The 21,370-nt window shown below is 36.8% G+C and overlaps 1 protein-coding gene across 3 annotated transcripts in view; it reads left to right on the top strand.

Moving 5' to 3' along the window:
• LOC117236966 overlaps positions 1-21,081 on the top strand; it is a 126,348-nt gene extending 105,267 nt beyond the window's left edge. For all 3 annotated transcript variants that reach the window (XM_033500455.1, XM_033500444.1, XM_033500463.1), the window contains exons 2-5: positions 2,177-2,222; positions 6,673-6,805; positions 15,544-15,650; positions 16,300-21,081. In XM_033500455.1, coding sequence (XP_033356346.1) covers positions 2,177-2,222; positions 6,673-6,805; positions 15,544-15,650; positions 16,300-16,740 — 727 coding nt within the window. In that variant the 3' untranslated portion in view covers positions 16,741-21,081. The remainder of the gene's footprint in view (positions 1-2,176; positions 2,223-6,672; positions 6,806-15,543; positions 15,651-16,299) is intronic.
• The last annotated feature ends 289 nt before the right edge of the window (positions 21,082-21,370 follow it).

Genomic DNA, 21,370 nt, shown 5'->3' with positions numbered 1-21,370 from the left:
TAAAAAATAATACTATATATAAAATTGTTCATGATACGAAGCAGATACCAAAGTATCGTTCTAAAGTTCAGTAATTTCAACTTCAATGATATCAGAATTAGAAAGATATGGATATCGATTCGAATTATTCTTCTTTATAAAAATCTGATCGATTATACGTATTTAAGAATATCCAATCCATTTTTCAATTCTAATTTACGAATCGTCAAAATGAAAACAAAAAAAAAAAAAAAAAAACAGTCAAGATATATAACAAAAAACCTAGCTGTCAGAATCGTGCATCTCATTTATCTTCATCCAAAATGAATTTACAAGTTTTCGACAAAAACCAGCGAGTAATTTCCAATCTCGTAATGCACAAATAACAACACCGCCGCGTTTCTCTCTTACACGCTAGTGAACACAATCGAAAAGTATCTAAGTTTCCGAGAAAATGAAATTACATCGTGTCGAGAAGTAACAGTTCCCAGACAGTTCGATAGAAGGGTTTACTATCGTTTTCTACGAAGATTCAGTTGACGTGGGCAAAATAAAGTAAACGGTTTAAGAGCATTGGCGCGGCAAACGGAATTCCTCGGCAGTGCATCGCAGCGCATTCGAACGAGGTAGGCGGGATGATGCGAACGAAAGGAACGGTTTGGTCCACCCCGCGGCTCCATCAGCGAGCCAATAACCCAGGAGAATTAAAGTGAACGGGTAATGAACGTTCGCGACGTCATTGCTGCCGCGCGCCGGTGTTGCTGGTCACCTGTGTTCTGTAACACGAGATGCATTCACATTACGCAACGAGTTGCAGCGGCTCACCACATGTATCTCGTACGCAACTGGGTTATTATTTACAACCCGTGGCGCTCTTCGCCGTTACTTTTAATGTCCACGTTTCCCGATTTCCTATTTTCGTAATTCACAAACCCACGACATTGATAGGATAACAATGTTGCTACGGTGTTTTGATTGAACAGCAGAACTAACGACACTGTTGCGAATGCAGAATTTTTCAGGACAATGATCAACGAGAAAGTTTATAGACCGTGGAAAGTGAAACCAACTTCTTTACTATATAAAACGATAACGAGGCCATTGATGCGAAATTATAGCTTCCGGGTGATCGTATGTTTACTCTGTTCTTCAGATTTACATACGAGTAGACGAAATGTCAAGAATGATATGTATAAAAGTTATTACGTGTAATCAGTATATTTTTGTATTTTCCTATAAGCGCATAAATATCCGTAGTTAAATGATAATGTAATGACTGTTTTTGCATATTATATTTTTCTTCTTATCCTTCAAGCTTCAAATTCGTCTAAATAATTGCACATACCATCGCTATTTATTTTCTTATTTTCAGATTTTATTAAATAAAGTATAAGTATGAAGATACGATGGTTATCATTTTCATTCTGATATTATCTGAACAAGTGTGGAAACAAGGAGAATAATTATACAGCTTGCACAAGCAATATGTGATTTGCTACAATCTTTTTTATCATGTACAAGATATAATTACAATTGTTTAGAAATATCTGTTGAGAAAATAAATATTCTTCCAGTTGAGAAACTTACTTTCTCTCCAATCCGGGAATCATTGACACTATAAAAGAAAACATTTACGGGAACTTCTAATCTGATAATTCTAGCTGCGATAATAATTTATTGTAAAAGATACAATATATTTTTTCTTAAACACAAACTAAAGAAGAAAAATGACGCGAAGCAATATAATGGCAGTAACTCTGTCACTTGAAGAAATATTATTTATTTTGGAAAGAATACAGAATCTTACACAGGCTACAATCTGTCCGACGTAATTTGGTTCCACCGCTAATTATCTCATATACGTTTTCCTTATCTGTCAGAAACGATCCACGGCTTCCTGTGCTTTCAATTTGTACTGCTACTAATAGTAACCTCCGTCGGTTAGGACTCTACTCCATAATCACGCGAAATTTATTTGCATACTATAAATCATACGGAGATCGCGAACCATTAGGTTGCGTGCCACAAATTGAAATATTGAAAATGTAACAGCAACAGCAAATACCTGCCAGTCGCGAAATCATTTCTCTTTACTTATGTCTTTATATTCAGCATACGTAGATTAAATGGTTTTTATTTATCTCGCGTTTCCGGCAGAAAAAGCAATAATCAGTGTGAATGTTCTTGTTTGTTGCAGGTTACCACAGCTTGCCGTTTTAGCGAAGATTTTGTGCCTCCTGATGGTAAGTGACATTTTCTACATTAAACAATGTTATAATTTTAGTCAGAAATTTTTTTAATGATATTATGTGTACATAATCTTAAATAACTCTTTAATAAATAATGACATGATCTTCGAGTTGAATGCTCTCAAACATTCACAACGTTGCTGGAAACGAAAAATAAACTTTTTTGATGTAACTATGTAGTAGAAAGCACATTAACTGTAGAAAAGTTCATGTACCAAATCTATATTTTCCTTTTATTTACATGTTAACTTTCGAAAAACTTAAAAAATGCAGATTTATGATACTCGTAAAAGAATAAATTCAAATATTAAAAGTATTAATATTCAATTACTTAAATTATGCTGTACAATTGTATTATGTTCTCATTATTAATCTCGTATTTACTATGTTATCGTAAAATTTTACAGACTTGTCCGCTTGTATTTCATTTCGATAAAAGAGACGAATATATAAATCAACACAAAATTATACTTTACATTTGCGCTAGAAGACGTTAGATACTAACTTACGTCTGGAATCACTTTGAAATATGACATTATTAATAGAGCTATCAATATTCCAGGCATAAAAATCTCCACGATGGAAATACGAATCCCAAATGATATATATCTCTTGTATTATCTATGTATCCAGGAGAGATACGACCGTTCTAGTTCCCCACAATTACATTCAAAAAAGAATACCAGCTGCCTGAAGTGTTTTCACGTTATGTTCATAGTTTAAGGGAAATACTGCTGCCCCAGATACGTTGCCTCTAACGAGCCGTGTAAAATTTGAACGAGGGCTTTGGCCACGTTCGTGCGGAATCCGTAAACTTGCATACTTATTCGATGGATACAAAAGCGGATACGTGCCAGCTCTTTGTGTATGAACGGTGACTAGGTCAGATCGGAGATACTCGTTGCACGAAGAAGCCGAGTTTCGACAGGATTGCATGTTAAAAATCGTTCTAGGACTTTGAAAATCGATGATTACGTTCACGTGCATTTTACTTAGTACAGTTTAGTAATTGGTTCTACAGTCCGTTACGAAAGTCTACATACACGTCAAGTTTTCTGTATTTGTCTTATTTATTGAGGAAAAAAGAGACAAATTAGAAACTCACTTTTTAACGGAGTCACGTATACGTAAATATCAGCACAAAATTTGCTGAGTATATTAATTGAATTAAATGAATGAATTGAAAATGAATTTGCTCAGTATATTAACGGATTTCCTGAAGGAATTGATACTTCTTCCTGAATACCTTCTTTTAATATGTGTAATAAATTCCGTTATTTTTTAAAATACGTGTTCACATAATATGAACTTGGATGCTATAAATATTACGCTAGAGCTAACATCTTTATTATAATATATCAAATTTAAAAAATGTACGTGGACTTTTGCAAGTGACTGTATGTAATCAGTGGTACGCCTTCGAAGAAGTCAATTTATGGTCATTTGCAGTTCTCCTTGTCGATTCCAATTTTTTTTTTCATTGAATGTCGTGCATGATTGAGTGTCCGTCCTTGTATAAACCGTCGAACTATACGATTCAACGTCTTGCACATTTTTTAGCCGGTACACGTAAAAGTATTTACCTTGCAATTTGGGTCCCCATTTCGCACGAAACGAGGCTATCTACATCTATTCTCGTTGCAATGGTCTCTTTCTAAGTTCGAGTAGTACGTTAAAGTATGCAGTAAACTTTTCTTTCGACGTTTCTATGTTCCAGCTTCCGTACTTGAACTTCGTCCATTAGTTCAACTTCGAAGCTTACTATCGTTAGTTCAAGCTTTCGTGTACGCTAACTTCGATAAACTTGATTGCATCGTTAATTGAGCTATTCGAGAACGATTAATGGCTTTCGATAAAACGTGAACGAGTCGAATAATTATCGAAATAATCTTCCAAAAGTGATTTCGTATCTCCTAACTAATTAATGTTTCTCTTAATAATTATTTTAAAACGATACCGACTGAAACTTTGTTTTTTATAATTTATCAGAATATGCATTTTTTTTATTAAAATTACAACGATTCAGTACGATAAACGTAATACACGTGAATACAACGGTTATCTACAAATATGGGAGATCACAAGTTAACTAAAATTTATTGAATTGTTTTCTGTTACCTATCGAATGAATCATATTTCATTAACATGCTTTAATTTTTCCTACTTCATCATTAAGTAGCATAATAAATCAATATGTAACTTAAATATAATAACTTCAATTGTGTGAGAAACGAACGTTGCACATTCTGCTTTAGCGCGAATTATGATCTACGATCGATAAAAGGCATCAAGAACGATACAGGACGATAGCTACGATAGAATTGTTATGGACAGAATCGAATTTAAACGAAGTTTATGTGTCTCCAGTAGCGGTTGCGAGTAGCGCGATAAATGGTTTGTCCAATAAGTAATTAAACGAGTACACGTCGATAAATTTAGATATTTCTTAGTGAAATCGTTCTCGAGTAAATCGAAATTAATACAAATGAATAACTATAACCTCGACGATGCAACAGTTATGTGAGAATTTAATGAACAACCAACGCGTAAAATTGCCAAGACGTTTCATTTGCGTTTAGAATTGTTCCCTCGCGTAATTCTCAAAAGACTTTTACAACAACCGCAATACAACATAGGTTCGTCGTAATGGTGACGTGGAATTAACTAGAAAATTGAGAGTTTATCGTTAGAATATATAATACTGCAATGCGGCTACGTGAAAATGCAATGGTCGCGTGCAGCAACCTCGTTGTTAGAAAAACTGTTAACCACAGCCGTATGTTTAACGTTTAAAAGATACGAAAGCAACGGGTTTATAGTGGTTAGTCTTATCCATACTTTCAACCGTGGTCAGTTTCCAAGAGAAATTGAAACAGTATAACTTCTCATCGTAAGGTTCGGGTAATATGTAAAAGTTATTGACTAATTTTAACAGATTAGCATGTATGATCATAAATTAATATTTTTTATTACGCTCAGGCTTTTTTTATGTCTCTCGTCGTTTATACGCGTGTGTCAACGAAGAGATTTAAGTCGGCTCCATTAAAATTTCTGATGAGATACCTTTTTCACAAGTTAACCAAAAGATAATATGCATGTAAATTTACTTGCAATAAATATCACGAAATAACCATTCAGAGATATTTTCTACTTTATAAAATGTGTATATATATACAGATACGAATTTTATTTTTAAGCGAACGTATTGTGAGAATTAAGTGTGCGATTTTACGTAATTAATTGAATATTATTTTTATATTTAGGCAAAAAGAGAAGTACTTTATGATACTTTAACTGTACAAAGCACCTACTTGGCCTAACAAGATCTGTAGTCTTGCTATCATAACGTTGTTACGGCGCCATTCTTGGAATAAAAGAAGTGTCAGATTCTACGACCATTAATGGACAGCTCGTGTTCGCTCGTTAACAAATCTTGTCGGTATTCGTCTTTTGTGGTCTCTGCTGTAACGACGTTTCTCTATCTTTCTTCGATGCCTTGTGCATTTTTATTCTCACGAATGAACCGCAAAAAGGTTCCGCGTGAACGACTCAACGAATGATTCGATGCCATGATATGTGAATCTGTCGTAAAAATGTTCTTGCCCGCAGTCGTGAAGGAATTGCGACGTCTTTAACGTTTTCATGTTCGGTCGTCGAACTGGAAACATCCTTTGTAAATTCCTGTCTGCTATTTTATCCTTTTCAAAATATGTACTAAAAATTGATTGTCTATTTTAACGATACTGCTGCCATTTATCACTTCTTGAATAACAAGTAGCGATGGTCAATCTTGCGATAATATACCGATTTACATTCACTACCGTTTACAAGTATTTGGACACTTTCAAATTGACGCAAATACGCAACAATTATATTTCAAATATTGTAATCCTCTAGACGACTAACAAAATTCTTTGTTTCTTTTATGACAGAAAAGAATGATGCAAAAATATAAGGAAACATAATTCTATTTAATAAAATGGTTATTCTTATTTCGATAAATTTCTTTAATTTCTTTTTTAAATAAAACTGCGACAACTTCTTTGACATTCCCTGTACATGTAAAATAGAGATCAGGAGTATGTATGATGAAGTTGTTCTAAGAATTTAATGAACTTTCTACTTACATTTATATACACGAACATAAAAACGAAATTCATACTGTAGTAAAGTTATTTACAATTATGTTACCAATATATGAAATAATTTTCGGACATCATTTCTTAGTAAGAATTAATTTTTAGTTTTTACTTCCATCGAATTGGTTAATAAAGATTTCTATTTCTAAATAGAAATGTCTGATTTCTTTCATCGGTTCGAACATGTAACTTCCTCATGAGTTTTCTTTATTAAAATGGACAAGAATTCCGATAACATACTCGTTATAATTTACGATTGGTTTTGCAGAGATTTAGACCGGTACAAAATTGTTTGTCGGTTGCAGGTGGTGATGTGCGGGGCGGTGCCGGCGATGGTGCGCTCCGTGAGTCTCTATTCGACTTGCAGCAGCGGCAATGTTACCGTAACTGGCCGCACGATCAAGGCCCTGGGACGCGATGATCATAATGCCCCTTACCGTAAGTAGGATTTTGATGAATCATGCTACTTTGCCAGAAGACCAATTGTCTTGCATTTTAAACATTCGACTTATTCTACGAATCTTCTTTTCATTTTATCGTGTGAGAAACGATAAACTTATTACATCTGAATAGAGTAGTGAGCATATAATTGAGAAAAGTTTTTATGCCATATTTAATTTCATTTAGTTTTATAATCACAAATTAAACTAAATTAAGTTTAATTTGATACAAAGATTTTCCTCTATTTGATAACTTTGATTACATCGAATTTACTATATAGAAATTTTCTCTATTTATTTACTCGATTCAAGTTGAATTTGGTATAGAAATTTTCTCTATTTATATGTTCTATTCCTTTAATTGTATTCATAAGGATATGAGTAGACACTGCGACTTTGCGTAGACACCTGCAATCTACTAGTCAATAATTTCTTAAAACCACGCCTAAATAAATCTTTAACTTCGTATTTGTAATGTCATATCATATCGCGGAAACAATAATTTTAGCTGTTACGCTAATAGTCGATCTACATTTACGGTTTAGTAAATCAACGTGTCCATTGAAAGAATAATAATCGCAGTCGAAGCGTATCAGCAACATGTATATGCTAACTAAGATGATAAACTAGTGAAAGGCATGTAGAATTGGAAGTCTTATTCATGGATCGATCGAGTATAATAAAATTTATCGTTAACGATTGGAAACGAGAGCAGTCACGCGACACCAGCATTTAAACGGCTTTCGAATAAATTCATCGTCGCAACGTGTGCAGTCATTGTACACAGGATAGGTCGATTGGTTAATTGAATCGAATCGTACAGTTGGCTGACACGAGGCACTCGACCGTGACGTTATCTCTTCCGATCGATAGTTCTCTAGACCAATGAGGATTCCGAACGATAGATTAATAGTAGATACTCCTTCGAAGAAATAAAAGTCTAAAGCTGGAGCAGTAAAGATCTGAATTTATAGGGATTCTTATCGATCGACCTAAGGTCAGGGCCTTATCTCGTTCGCTTTCGCTACCAAGCGCCATCGTGGGTCCCATCCGATCTCCGCTTTTATCTTTACGAACTAATAACCGAACTCGATTTCCGCGAAGTATGTTAACCTACACCAAAGGAAAAGCTACGAAACCAAGTTAAAGCAAAGCGGTTCCGTTGCCTCGTTTTGTCGCGATTGTTTTCGACTAGACGCTATCTATCTCGTCACTGGCTCTGTCCAGACGAATTCCTTTTTATGGTTATTTATTAGGACTATCGTCGTCATGCCTGCGCCACAGTTCATGGTCATTCCCCTAGGAATTCAGTTTAAGATATTAATAGCAGCTAGAGAGAAAAATTTGTAGTCTTAATACCGCAGCAATTCCTTACGAAGGAAATTTATCGTTCCTTGCTTATCGGGACGTATGGACAAGTAATTTCACGACTAATTATTCCAAAATCGTATCACATCGTAAATGTGTTAAGAAAGAAAATAATTAATAACTTGCAGTGACGAAGGAAGCAGTTCGTTGGAATTGAATGAAACATTTTAGAGTGAACAATTTACTCGAAGCAAATTATGTACTCAAATCCAGAAACAGTTGAATCCTTAATTTGGTCGCTTAGACTTTGTATATAATTGTATTATAAATTAGTTTTTCAAATTTCTTTATTTTGGTTTTATAATTCTTAGGAAAGTAGTGGAAACAAACAACTATTTTCACTATTCTATTGATTACCGTATAATTATTCGAATAAATAGAGAGAATAATTTGTTAAGCACGAGGAATAATTACGCGGATGAAATATTCCTCTACAATGAATTTACTAGATCAATTATCTTAAATGAATATCTATTCGAAAACATTCGAATACTTCCCAACTCTGCAACAGAGGCACAGTCGTAATCACCGTTGCGAATATGATTTCGCGGTATCTTGGAATTTCTAAAGGTATTCGAAGGCACGAACAAGCTGTCCGCCCTATCCGCGGCGTGAGCGCGAGGCGGCTCCTTTTCTGACTCTCAGAAACGAAGTAGGGGAGAAAAGGAAGGTCTGAAAGGAGGGAAGAAGGCTTGTGCAAACAGAGGAGCCAGTTTTCGCGCCGCACGCTGCGCCGCGTCTGCACCTCCCCGAGATCCATCACCTTCGTCCACCTCTTCCTTCTTTTTCCACCTCTTTCGTCTCCTGCTGCCACCGCTGCCGTTGCTGCCGTTGCTGCTGCACTGCCTCCACCTTTTCCTTCTGTTACTCCGTATCTCCTACCTCTCTCGGCACTTTACTCTCGACAACGAGCCTCTCCGGACCGACGATTACTCAAGCTCCATTCGTGAAATGAACCGACTCGACTCGCGCTGCACGAGAGTTTCAGACACCGTGAGAGCGACCTTGAAGCTTTGGACTTTAACTGCCGGCTAGCGGCTTCGCGAATTCCTTCTGCGTCGGCGGATACGAAAGATAATTAACCTCGCGTGGAAAATTGCTTCTTTGCATACTTGTCGCTAATTAGGTACCTCGGTTTTGAAAATATTGCATCGTTTTGTAAGTTGGATAATTAGGAAGGAATAGTTTATGAGTGGCTATCGCTGTCTCTGTAGCTTCCTTACTTATGAATAAACCGACGAATAAAGATCTACTTTATGTAAAAATTCTATTTTAAAATATCTGTGAAACTTGAATTAGAGTATCACAATAGCCATCGTTAGCAAAGTACGAGAATTTTCTGAAATTAAGTTTGTGCTTTCCAATAAATTGATTTAAATACTGATTTAAGTAAAATAATACGATTGAAGATGCGATAACGTAATTAAAATTGCAGATAAAAAATGGCAAATTGATATGAATTTATCAGTTGATTTCATATTTCTAATACCTAGTAAGTATTTGATACGTAACATATCTGTTCAATGAACCAACAACTATATTCAAAACGATAATTACAATCAACGATAAACACTAACCGTATACTGAAAACGCGTAATCTACGCGTGTCAAATATAATTCGATAATAACTATTATCGGCGTTAAGACAAATAATAATTACTAACTCGTTATTATCCGATTGAAAAGCAGAGTGACATTCCCCGATCCGTATAATAGTCGTAATTACATCGATCTCCATAACATTTTTATCACATTAAACAACCTTAATCGCGCTACGAACTCCAATTTTCTTAAATGACTAGCAGCATCTCCAACAGTTACGATATCTTTCACGTAGTGAAACTTTGAAACGAAGAAGAAATCTACGAGAATGGAAAGAGAAAATGAACTCTATTGGAAAACGAAGAAAGAGAGATAACAACCGCAGCGGCGTTCGTTCAGGTTGGAATTTAATTATTCTAGTCGTGGAGAGCTGTGATTATCGCGTCAGTCGAGCAAATCAGGGTTTCACCTGTCATAGTTTTGACCAGCACTGGGACAACCGGTATCTATATGTATTCTTCTCATTTGCGTGCCGTTGTAATCTCGTGCGTTCACGGCGGATGCTTCTGGCCGAGGAGGACGATCCCGTGTATCGGCCAATCGTGCGTTTAGGTGTTAACGACAGGAACGCTATTATACGTGCCAGGCTTATAACAAGAACCGCGGTTATAACCGCGTTTTTTCCTTCTTTTGCACTTTTTTCCTCTGCTTACGCGGTCGGTACCGGCCTGCTCGCTTTCGCGTCATATTATAGCTTTCATAACGCCGACGCCGCGAAATTGTGGCGCTGCAGTGGTTCTCAAGCAATTATTTATCTCGTGAAAAAATATCGAAATTTTTCTTAATCGATTTTCAATTTCGTCGATACCTTAGGATTTTTGTATATTTTGTTTCTTTTGTATTTTACGATCGGTTATAATGGCAGAATTTCTTTGTAACAAACGAAAGATATTTCCGATGAACGAAGATTCGGGGGTACAAGGGTTCCTATAGAAAAAAGCTATTAGTTGCGAACCTATAACGAACAGAGAATCGGTTCCTGTATCGCGAAGAGCACGTAGAAGTAATATATGGGATCCATTCTTCTTTCCTTCTGTCTCGCTCTTTCCCACTTATGCGCTGGGCCCATCCTACCAGTTATTATCGGCGGTAATCGTGCCTAAAAGCCGGTGCCCGCTTTTGATTAAAATTGGCTTTTAATTCATTTGGCAGCCTCTAATCTCGTGGCGGCTCCGATCAGAGGAAACAAGAGTGAGGGAGAAGGGGATACTTGGAGAACGGAAGACAGAGGTTCGAAGCGAAACGCAACATTTACTTGCTGCATCTTCAACCCTCTGCCTGATCGCCTTATATGATATTATATGTATATCGGGCTTAAGATTATAAACTATCGATTGTATAGATGGTAATTTTTATAAATTTTCTTTATTCTTTTAAATAAATCCATTTGTTTAATGGACTATATCTTATATACTTTTATTTTGTTTCTTTATTACCTACCTAGGAGGATTTTAATATAACATAATCGAAAAGAGCCTACTAGATTCAAAGATGAAAGTTGGGGAAGTTTGATGTCAATATAATTATTACGATAAATAATATTTTAATATTTTCAATATTTTAGTATTATAAGGAGCAATGTTTCGGAACATTATTTAAAAAACTAAAAATCTCAAAATATCAATGAAAATTGATTGACTTTTGTAACATTTCTTGGAAAACAACGCTATATCTATTATATCTAGGTACGTGTATATAAAATGGTTAATAATGACCACACCTATCCCGTCTCTTTATTTCAATAAATTATCTATTTCAAAATAAAAGATTCATTTTCACAATATTTTTTAGTTCTCGCGTTCTCCATTTCTAATTTTCATGAATAACTTCTTTAACTATACATCAGAAATAATATTTGATACGTACGAAGAAAAGAACTACTTATGATAGAATTGAACGTTCAATGCCACCCATATCTTCGCACAATTTCCTCGGAACTACGAGATATGCTTCGAGTTGCACGCGAAACTTGGTTGACAAGCTTTCAAGGAGAAGAGAGATTACTTAGCAGTTGGTTAGACAAAACATTGCAATCAGTGTGTCGGTGACGCCTGTCTCGAGTCATCGTACGTCTGGCAAGTTACTAACAAACGCATACAGTCGTCACTGTCCCGAGGAACGTTGCGCCGCGCCGGAACGATCTCACTTCCCTTATTTGATAACGATAAGCATCATATCAAAACGAACCGTCGAAGTTTCGTCGCCGATTGCTTCGACGGCGACTAGGTATCGGAAGTATAGGAGTTTGGTAATGGCTAACTGGAACGAGCAAACAGCATACATATATCGTCTCCGGAGTTAGTGGTATTAGTGTCAGGTTGTTATCGTCATACTTTTCTCCGCTGCTACCACGCAGGTACATACACATCGTGTTTCATATTGGAAAGCGGACGTCGCGAAACGGAACAGGAGGAAAAATTCTGGCGATAGTTTCAAACTTGTTTTGCCGTACTTGTGACGAAACTTTATCGCTGATAATGCCCATTATATTTCCGTATTCGTCGATTTCACGGAACTATTTTTAACTGGCAGTTCGGGTAATTTCCGATTCGATAGCGGCTTAAACGATGCTTAATGCAATATATTTTCGTGAAACTTTTTATCAAGTTCGAAGAAAACAACGATATTCAGCTTTATTATGAGCCGTTGATAACATTATTTCGATATTTTTATGGCCCTGGTAACAAATTGAACCAATTCAATCACCTTTAGAACGTCGGATATTAAGTTTGTCCTGTTTCGCGGGTCAAATGATATTGTTAAATGAACTGGGCTGTACTTTGTATCAACCGTTATTTACGCAATATACGAAATATTTACTAAATGTATGTTTACTCTAATTAATCTATAATTCCTATATAAATACATCTTCAAATTAATTCTAAACTTTACCAATGTAATCACGATAATTTTGTCTCATTACGATCCTAATGAAATTTCAAAAAGTTTCGTATAACAAACATAAGATATTCATAAAAATGTTCCATAGTAAACGTTCAAATGTTTTCGAGAATTACTGCATTCAATTCTTAATTGAATTATCGTTCTTTGTTAATTATCACAAATATAATATATTAATATTACCGAGACACACTTGACTTATAAACGTTAATCACGGAGAGAAGAATTTTCGTTTACTTAGATAAGGTAAATTTAGTAGCTGAGAAAAGAACAAATTGACCCGCTGACTAAGAGGGATGTTGTCGCGATAGACATCCGCTGAAAGGTGAATTCAATTAATTAAGAAAAGTGGCACAATTAATTGGCGCGGAGTATAGAGCACGGTAGGTTTGCCGGAGAACAGTCTCCGATTAAGTCCTCTCGTGCTTTTTCTGGTTCCTGAAGACTGGTAGGAGGCGGTGAGAGAAAACGAAATGTAAAAGGAAAACGAAGGAGGGAAAGAGAGGCGAGCTAGTAGAGAGAAAGAAGGACTTTACGAGGCAGTTCGGGGACATTCTTGATTTCGATGTTGGGAAGGTACCCGACGAGAACCACTTGAATTTAACGAGGCTCCAGCAAATGGGCCACCCTGCAGACTTACCTCCTTCCTTTTCTCTACGTATGATGCTTATACCCATTCTCATATGGCCCGCAAACAAAGAAGCCAGAAAAACTCATAATCATGACATCATATTTTATATCGTCAAGCGTCTATCAATTAAGAAACCCCGTCTCATAACGGCGGCGAAAATTTATTATTTTTGACGTCGGGAAATTAAGCTAATGCGGGTAAATCATATGAACTTCCTTTATGTATGAACATATTTTGATTTGGGAAATATTAGACTATAATTTAGATTTTTTATCTATAGAGAATGACTCAAAAATATTGATCAAACGTTTGATAACTATTAACCCCAACTAGTAACATTTTTAGAACGAAGCTACCTTTTCTAAAAATTATAAGACTCAACCTTAGTTTCAACCGAGTTGGTAATAATAATTTATTATACTGGCCACTGCAAACAATTAATTAAAGAAAATAGACAAGATATTTCTTACATATTTTCGAATTTAACTAAATTCCTATATCGATGTCTATCATTGACTTCATCAACTTCGAATAGCGATGTGTATCTTGCTTCGTTCTTTCCGTTCATTCGTTATAAAACTTTTCTTAACAGTTATCAAGCATCCACTTAGTTTCTGTTTAATTCTTGCTAAAATGTTTGCGAAAACAGTTTCCATCTACATTATCACTGTGAACTAAGCAAGGTGCACAACCCCATTACATACATTCTTGAAAGTTGCACATCTTCTTTCAAGATGGAGACTCTCGCGTCTAGTTACTACTACTAATATCTAAAAGAAGAAATAAATAAAACTAACAATTTTAAATATTAATTCTCTGCACTCTGTATACCAGTTACACTTATTATACAATCATTTCGTAAGTCTGAATATTATACAAATATCTAATAAATATTATAAATATCGAATGTACAAAATTACTAAACTTAAATTCTGCCTTACAAAATATCTTCTTCTCTTCAAAAATACTTTCATGTGATCGATTCGTATAAATTTCTTAAAGTCATCGTATTACTTTCCACAGATATGAAGATAACGACAAGAACTCAGGCAATTATTATTTTTTCAATTCATGGAACACTTTATTCTAGAAACATTGTTATACCTAACAATAGCATAGCATACTGTAAAAAAATGGCCCTGGGGAATATATCATGCAGTGAAATCTCTCTGAAGGTGCACAAATAAAATAATCCCGTTACAAGCACGATATTCGTGGTACAGCCGTTTCACAAGCACTCTGTTCTTCCAAATGGTAAGCTCGAAAGCGTCGGTTGTGCACCTGTAAGCCAGCCCTTTTTTCTTTTCTTTGGTTATCCGGAACAAAGGACGCCTACTTCTCGGGTCGGCAGAATTTCGTAATAGCTGGTGCGAAAGAAAAAGGGAGACACGCCGTTGCAGCAAGCATAGCGCAACGTGCACGGTTCGGGGTCGAGGCACGACAGGACCCGCTAAGTGGCAAAGTACACACCGGTCGGTCTGTGCCTCCTTCATTAGCACCAACTAGCCTCGGCGGCAAGCTTAGCCAACCTTTTCTTCCTTTCTCAGTGCCGAAGAGTGCCTGGAAGAGGGTCTCTGAGCATCGATGTAGGTACAACTCGCGCTATAAACCTCGACGAGGTCTCTTCTCGGAAATATGCCAGCTCGCATACCGAACGCACAAAACGGTTTACCTCCTGTATCCTGCGGTTTGTCCCCGATAACTAATGCCTTCGCCTGATTTTATAAACTCCATTAGTTTTCCTTAGGTTACTCGTTTGCCTCTTCAACGCGACGTCGTTCATGAGGTTAACGCGAGATAGTTTTAACTGAATCTTTTGAAAATTCATAATTCATTAATGGCTATTGTTTTATTTTATATTTAAGATATGCAGATATTGAATTGTGGAGATGAGTAGTTTAACACTAGAACTGCCAACGATCAATGATATGAAAAGTATATGAAAAAGTATATAATGAAAGAGAAAGAAGCTTTTATTTGTACATTTTAGAGAAAATTGTTCAAATCTTCGAAAGTATACGGCTGTAAATCTATAATTTCCAAATGAATAGTTAGTTATTTCGTGATTTTGAAGTGATTCTAGGAATTTGCAAAAGGAATTACATTATATGCAATTCATCCTGATCGATCGAAAATTTATATTAACTAATTGATTCATAGTAATATTCATCAGTTTATATTGTGTAATTTATTCAGTTTAATAATTGAATTTGTCTTTGCGTTTAATGTTACAGAAAAACTTACGACTCAGTCCGAGGACTTCAGTAGGAAGTTGTACATCTTCGCGGAGAAAAGCCAGCGATACATTTGCTTCAACAAGCGATGGAAACCCATCGGCCTGGTAATTACTTGCCTACCAATTAGTAGACATATTTCATCAACATGAAAGAGCGAGTAAATTTATAGGCATTAGTAAATGCACCGGATTGTACGGTTCAGACGTTTATATTCATCGCTCATATTATCCCTTTACCAGTGGCTACCTAGAAAACATCTTCGCTAAAAGTGTAATTTGCGAGTGAAAATATGAATGGTTTCAATCATTAATGTGTTTCTGGCAGTTAGAATACAACGGTTTTTGCTATTATTATTTTAAGAGATTATTAACAAAGTATATTTATAGAAAGACTCCATAACTCCGTTCGTTTTAGAACAAAATTTTAACGACTGCTCGATTAAATGAATTCCTCGCCATTAAACTTAAAATAAGTAAACACCTATTATATGAATTTCAATCATACACGTGAACTGTTTCTCTTTTCTCTGATAAATTGAAATAAATGAAGTTCCGGTATAGATTATCATTCAGAAGTAGCTAAATACTTGCCTATTTTTTGCAACATATATATTCCCTGAGTCACAAAAATACTTTACTTATTGCAAAGATAATATATTCATAAATGACGTCTAAAAGTGTCCAAATACATTCGCAAGCCTGTATATGGCATCAGAAATACAAGTATGAAAAGAGTCTATTATTTTGTTTCCAGCCTAAGAAGCAAAAGGGTCCCATGTGTCAGTTCTACGAGGACTACAACGGCTCGTATCTGACATACAGAAGCGTCGTAGATAGCTCGCGGTATCTGGGCTTTAACAAGTTTGGCAAACCGATGAAGAACCATCGTGGTCGACAGGAGTGCTTCAATTTCATCAAGTACAATCCTCACGCCGACATCGATCACCACAACAGCTTGGTGAACGCGGACATGGGCGGAATGGACCCACGGGATCCTTACGTGGTATCGAGGAAACCGTCGCCCGTGATGAGGGCCACGAAGAACTCCCTGTTGCAGGCCGACAGTACGAGGGAGATCGTTCATACGACGCATCGTTATCGACACCCGAATCGAAGTTGGAAGCGTCCTGGCGAGAAGGTCTCTGCACCGCGAAGACGGCTCGAGAGTCCTCTCTTCGAGGCCAACAAGTATTGAGCCGCGCACTGGCTCGCCGATCAAGACTGCCTCATTTACACCTGTGAGAACCTGAGATCAGACTGCCAAATACGCTGGTGGAACGTACGGTCGAGATTTCAGGAACCCACTACGCGGCACCACGTGAAACGCGGCTCGAAGCACGCGCCTCGATTGATCGCAACGAACAAAGCTAAGCTCGCCTCGTGTGTCTCCTGCTCGCTTGCGTACAACAATTATCGACCAACCGCAATTTCGCTGCACAGAAGAGACGAGCAACAACGAAAAATTGTTCGCAAGACACGAGCGTACCAACTTGCAGGATGACAGTCTTGTTGGCTAGAGCTTTCGTTATGCGTCGTTAAATTCCATTTCACACTTGCCCCGACTGAATCCTTTCAGGCAAGTATGCACGATATCATAATTTCTCCCCCCTTTCGTTCCATCGCTAAATTTTTGATACGATTAGTTGGCAGTCGTCGGTCAACGGCGTACTGTTTCTTTCATTTTCATCGATTATCGATCGTTCTCGTTGTCTCGTTTAATAATCCAAAGTTCCGCGTACGAAACTATACGAGAAATAGCTAAAGTTTCGAAGAAAAATTAAAAAAAAAAAAAAAGAAAAAAAAATGCGAATTCGTCGGAAAGTCTAGGATCAGTCGATTTAGCGATGGATGAATATGTTGCGCGCGATCGGCCTAAATCGTTGCGCAATCGGATAGCTACCGTGCTTCAAGCGCTGTCACAAACCGCAATAGATGCGCGGAGAGATGCACGAACAGCATACGTCTATGGAATTATTTTCTTCGGTATAAATTTCGAACTTAAACGATTCTACGGTCTCGTGATTGCATGTCGAGTGTACGTAGGTTGGATTTAATAAAAGGCGATCGGGTTTAATCGAAAATAAATCGAAAGTGAATCACGTTGATTAGCCGTAACGTTTCTCTCGATGTCGATCATCGGAATTTAATGGAACGATAATTATACTTTCGGATCGCGTGTTTATTCGTGACGATGGAATTTGTCCAGGAAGGAAATATTTCCGGTATAGAGACGCGCTGAAAAGGTGTAACTCTCTGGCGTGCTCGCGCAGTAGAGCTCACGCTGCGCAAGACTCTCTCGCTCGCTGTGCTAATTACGCCGCCTAATGTAGCGTGCGTGCGTGCATGCGTGCCTGCCTGCCTGCGTGTATGAATAATGTGTGCGTGCGTGCGTGCTCGCGACGTACACGCAGTTCTCACCGTCGCGTTGATGTCGAAGCTCGCGTTGCAGTCGTTTTCGAATCGCTACTTTATCAACGGCTGCTCCATTCACCTGACCGTTTTTTACCTTTTATTCTAATCGATATTATTTATACAAAAGAAAAATATAAGAAAAGCAGAAGATATACACGCGTGCGTGAAAGTCGACTACTCGGAACGCACACACATACACACAAACGAACAGAGAGACTTTCTTAAACAGAGAATCGGTATGCAGTAATTTCAGGAGAGCAATATACGCGATAGTGTATATATATTTTTCGTAAACTCTATTCAGAAAACAGTCGTTGGACAACGTAATGGACAAATAATAACAGGATCTCTGAGTATTTTATACATGTATTTGAAATAATGAATATGATTATTACTTTCGATGGGGTTTTCATCGCGTCGAACGGGTGTAATTCATACAGAAAATCTATTTTCTGATAGGAATGAGAGTGAAATAATTACTGAGAGTATCGGCTTAAACTGCGTGTTCGTGTACGAGCTTAATTATTTGTGTGCATTTTGGCGTGCGTACGTATTTGCCTCTGAACGCGTGTGACTGCGTGTAATATATTATATGATCGTTAATGAAGTTAATCCTTAGGACGCTATCGCAGACTGTATTACTAGGTTAGGTACACGAGTATATGAAGCGGTGGCGACTCGACGAAAAGAATCAAAGGGTAGCGTTCCTCGGCCTCGTGAGAATTCTTTCCGTGTAGCTTTACCTCCTGTGTGCTTTTCTAAATCGGTGACAACCGCTCGTGTACACCGTAATTTAAAGTACGAAATAAAGTCGCATGGAGCCATCCCTGATTCGTTCGTTTTCGCAGATTTGCCACGTGAGGAGCGTCTACCCCTTTTTCCCAAAAAGAACTCGCTCCCTAGGTAGCTTATTTATTGAAATCATGTTTAGATAGTACGAAAACCAAACCGCCCGAGAACACCTTTTCCTCGTATATGTACGGAAATGTGCGCTGCTCTCTCTTATTTTACTTATCGCCAATTTCATGGCTTTTTCGTTTTTTTCATTATCGCTCATGAATTTTCGTACGAAGTCATCATTTTATTCATTCCTCTTTTTCTTCTTGGAGAACGCGTTTTAATACTTCAAGATAAATTAATCGAAATCGGTTTATTTGTTATTGTATAATATGTAGAATATTATCTTTTGTTTAGCGGACGTGTGACGTTTCAATGCAATTTCTTTTTTATTTGACGTAAATAATTATGGAAACGATATTTCTATTCATATTCACGATATTTTAAGTAACCATATTCGATATCATTCTCATTGTTGTACTTATTTTCTTCTCACCTTCTATCTTTACGTTATCAGTCTTAAATCCGAAAATACTCAATACCTGATTAGTTAATTTCATTTTCGTACGAGTGGCAGTGCGTAGAGGCCCTATTTCCACCCCGAATGGTGTTTGTACGTGTCGCTAAAAAGAAAAAAAAAGTAGACAGCAAATTGTTCGTAGAAATGCCACGCTCCGTTTGATGAATTGAAAATGTAGCTGAACATAAACACGTGAAATTACTTTATCAGTTGCGTTTTCTCTGACGCCTTTTTCGTGGCTTTTCTTATCGATCAAGTTTAATGCGCCATTAATTTTATTGTATTGTATTTCGAAGCAACGAAAGTATGATAACAATAAAATTAGGAAAATGCTATTTCTACATCGTTTTATTTCACAGTTTCATCTATCGGTGCGTGGCGCGTGCAAGCTAAGTACGATAAAATTTCGCGCGCGAAACAGAATAAAAAATGCCAGCTGTTGACCATTAAGGAAGAAAGAAAAAAAAATAAATATTGTATTGTAATATGATATTGTAACTCCACCAGTAAAAATTAACCTACTCGTTTTGTATGTGTAAGCGTAGCGTCACGTAACACTGCGTCGAGAATCGCGGCGATGTTTGCAGCAATTAGAAGCGGTACTAAAAGAACGGATATTTATGCGTGAAAATTTCTTCTATTCCTGTTCTATTGCATCGAACAGCGAGCAAAGAATCGACGTACATTGCGGGAAAGCGCGTAACGATTCTCGACGAGCGTACTTCCTTAGAATCATGAGTTTGCTCGATGTCAAGTCACTTGGCATTTAGTTTTTATATTACGAAACTTCACACATTTTTTCTACGATCATATTTCGATATTTCGGAGCGACACGAGTATCTAGTTGCGTTTAGCATTTTAAGAAGCAATTTAAGAAAAGAAAACAAGTAGTATTTTTAATGACGCGAAAATAGCACAAAAAAACATTCGTCGAGTTTCCTGTCGTTGACGCGTGCCTTGACCTCGAGCACCGAAGCGACCTATCAATCCCTCCTTTGTTTCTTTTTTTTTTTTTTACTTTCTCACAATCTACAAACGCGAACGGCAAAAAAGGATATAAAGAAACGAATGAAACACGAGAGATGAATCTGACTACCCTATAGATAGATAGTATATATAATGAATAAAGAAAAAAAAAAAGGTAAAGTATAAATATATATATGGAAGATGATGTGTATGTAAGATATTTAATACTGATTTGTCTTAAGCACACCGCGATGATCGATTGCGATGAAACGATGATAATAATTATTACGATGATTGTTGTATAACGAACGACGACGACGATGATGATGATAATGTTATTCTACATTGTAATTCGCGTTGTAATATAGAGACCCACCTGTTACCCACTAAAATCGATGTGTCGATGTATCCCGGACGTGCTTCGCTCGTACACGCGTCGAGGGAAATCGGAAATTGCGTTTCCATGGGCGGCGGACGTTGGACATCGGCCAATAAGTCACGAACTCAGATTTTTCTATGAGAAAGACCGAACAAGGCCATTATCTGGTTGATGTCCAACGACCTCCGGCATCTGAGCTAAACGAAATCGTTTTCGAACCGTTTACGATTCTCAGTATTAATCGTATCGAGAATGCTGGTTCCGTTGTAAAGCAGCTCGTTACTACGAGTGCAGCACGCCTGGAGCAACTAGCAATAATATAACATTCCAACTTAAATCGCGTACGTACTGCGAATTCTAATAATGTGTGCCGCCGTACGAGAGAGAAAAAACACTGTCAAATACACGCTCATACACTGCTACATACTTGTGGTATTTATTTCAGTTACACCTCATCCTTCGTTACTATTACGCAAACGTATTACGCTTAGCCACAAATCAATTAGTAAACAATAATAAGAGAGATAGAAAAATTTATATGTATTTTCTTAGGTTTTTAAGCTTCTTTGTTACCTTTCTAAATATCATTTCTAAAGTAAAATGCGTTAAATGTTAGTTCGAATATATTTTATATCTATATTATTTAGAATTCTTTTTACTTATATTGGATATTGTATGAAATGTATTAATACTTTACTCTTTTTTAACATA

Source organism: Bombus vosnesenskii, unplaced genomic scaffold (genome assembly GCF_011952255.1).
Source record: "Bombus vosnesenskii isolate JDL3184/JDL3185 unplaced genomic scaffold, Bvos_JDL3184-5_v1.1 scf7180000013264, whole genome shotgun sequence".
NCBI classification, from domain to species: Eukaryota; Metazoa; Arthropoda; class Insecta; order Hymenoptera; family Apidae; genus Bombus; species Bombus vosnesenskii.
This window is presented reverse-complemented; position numbering and strand designations above follow the sequence as displayed.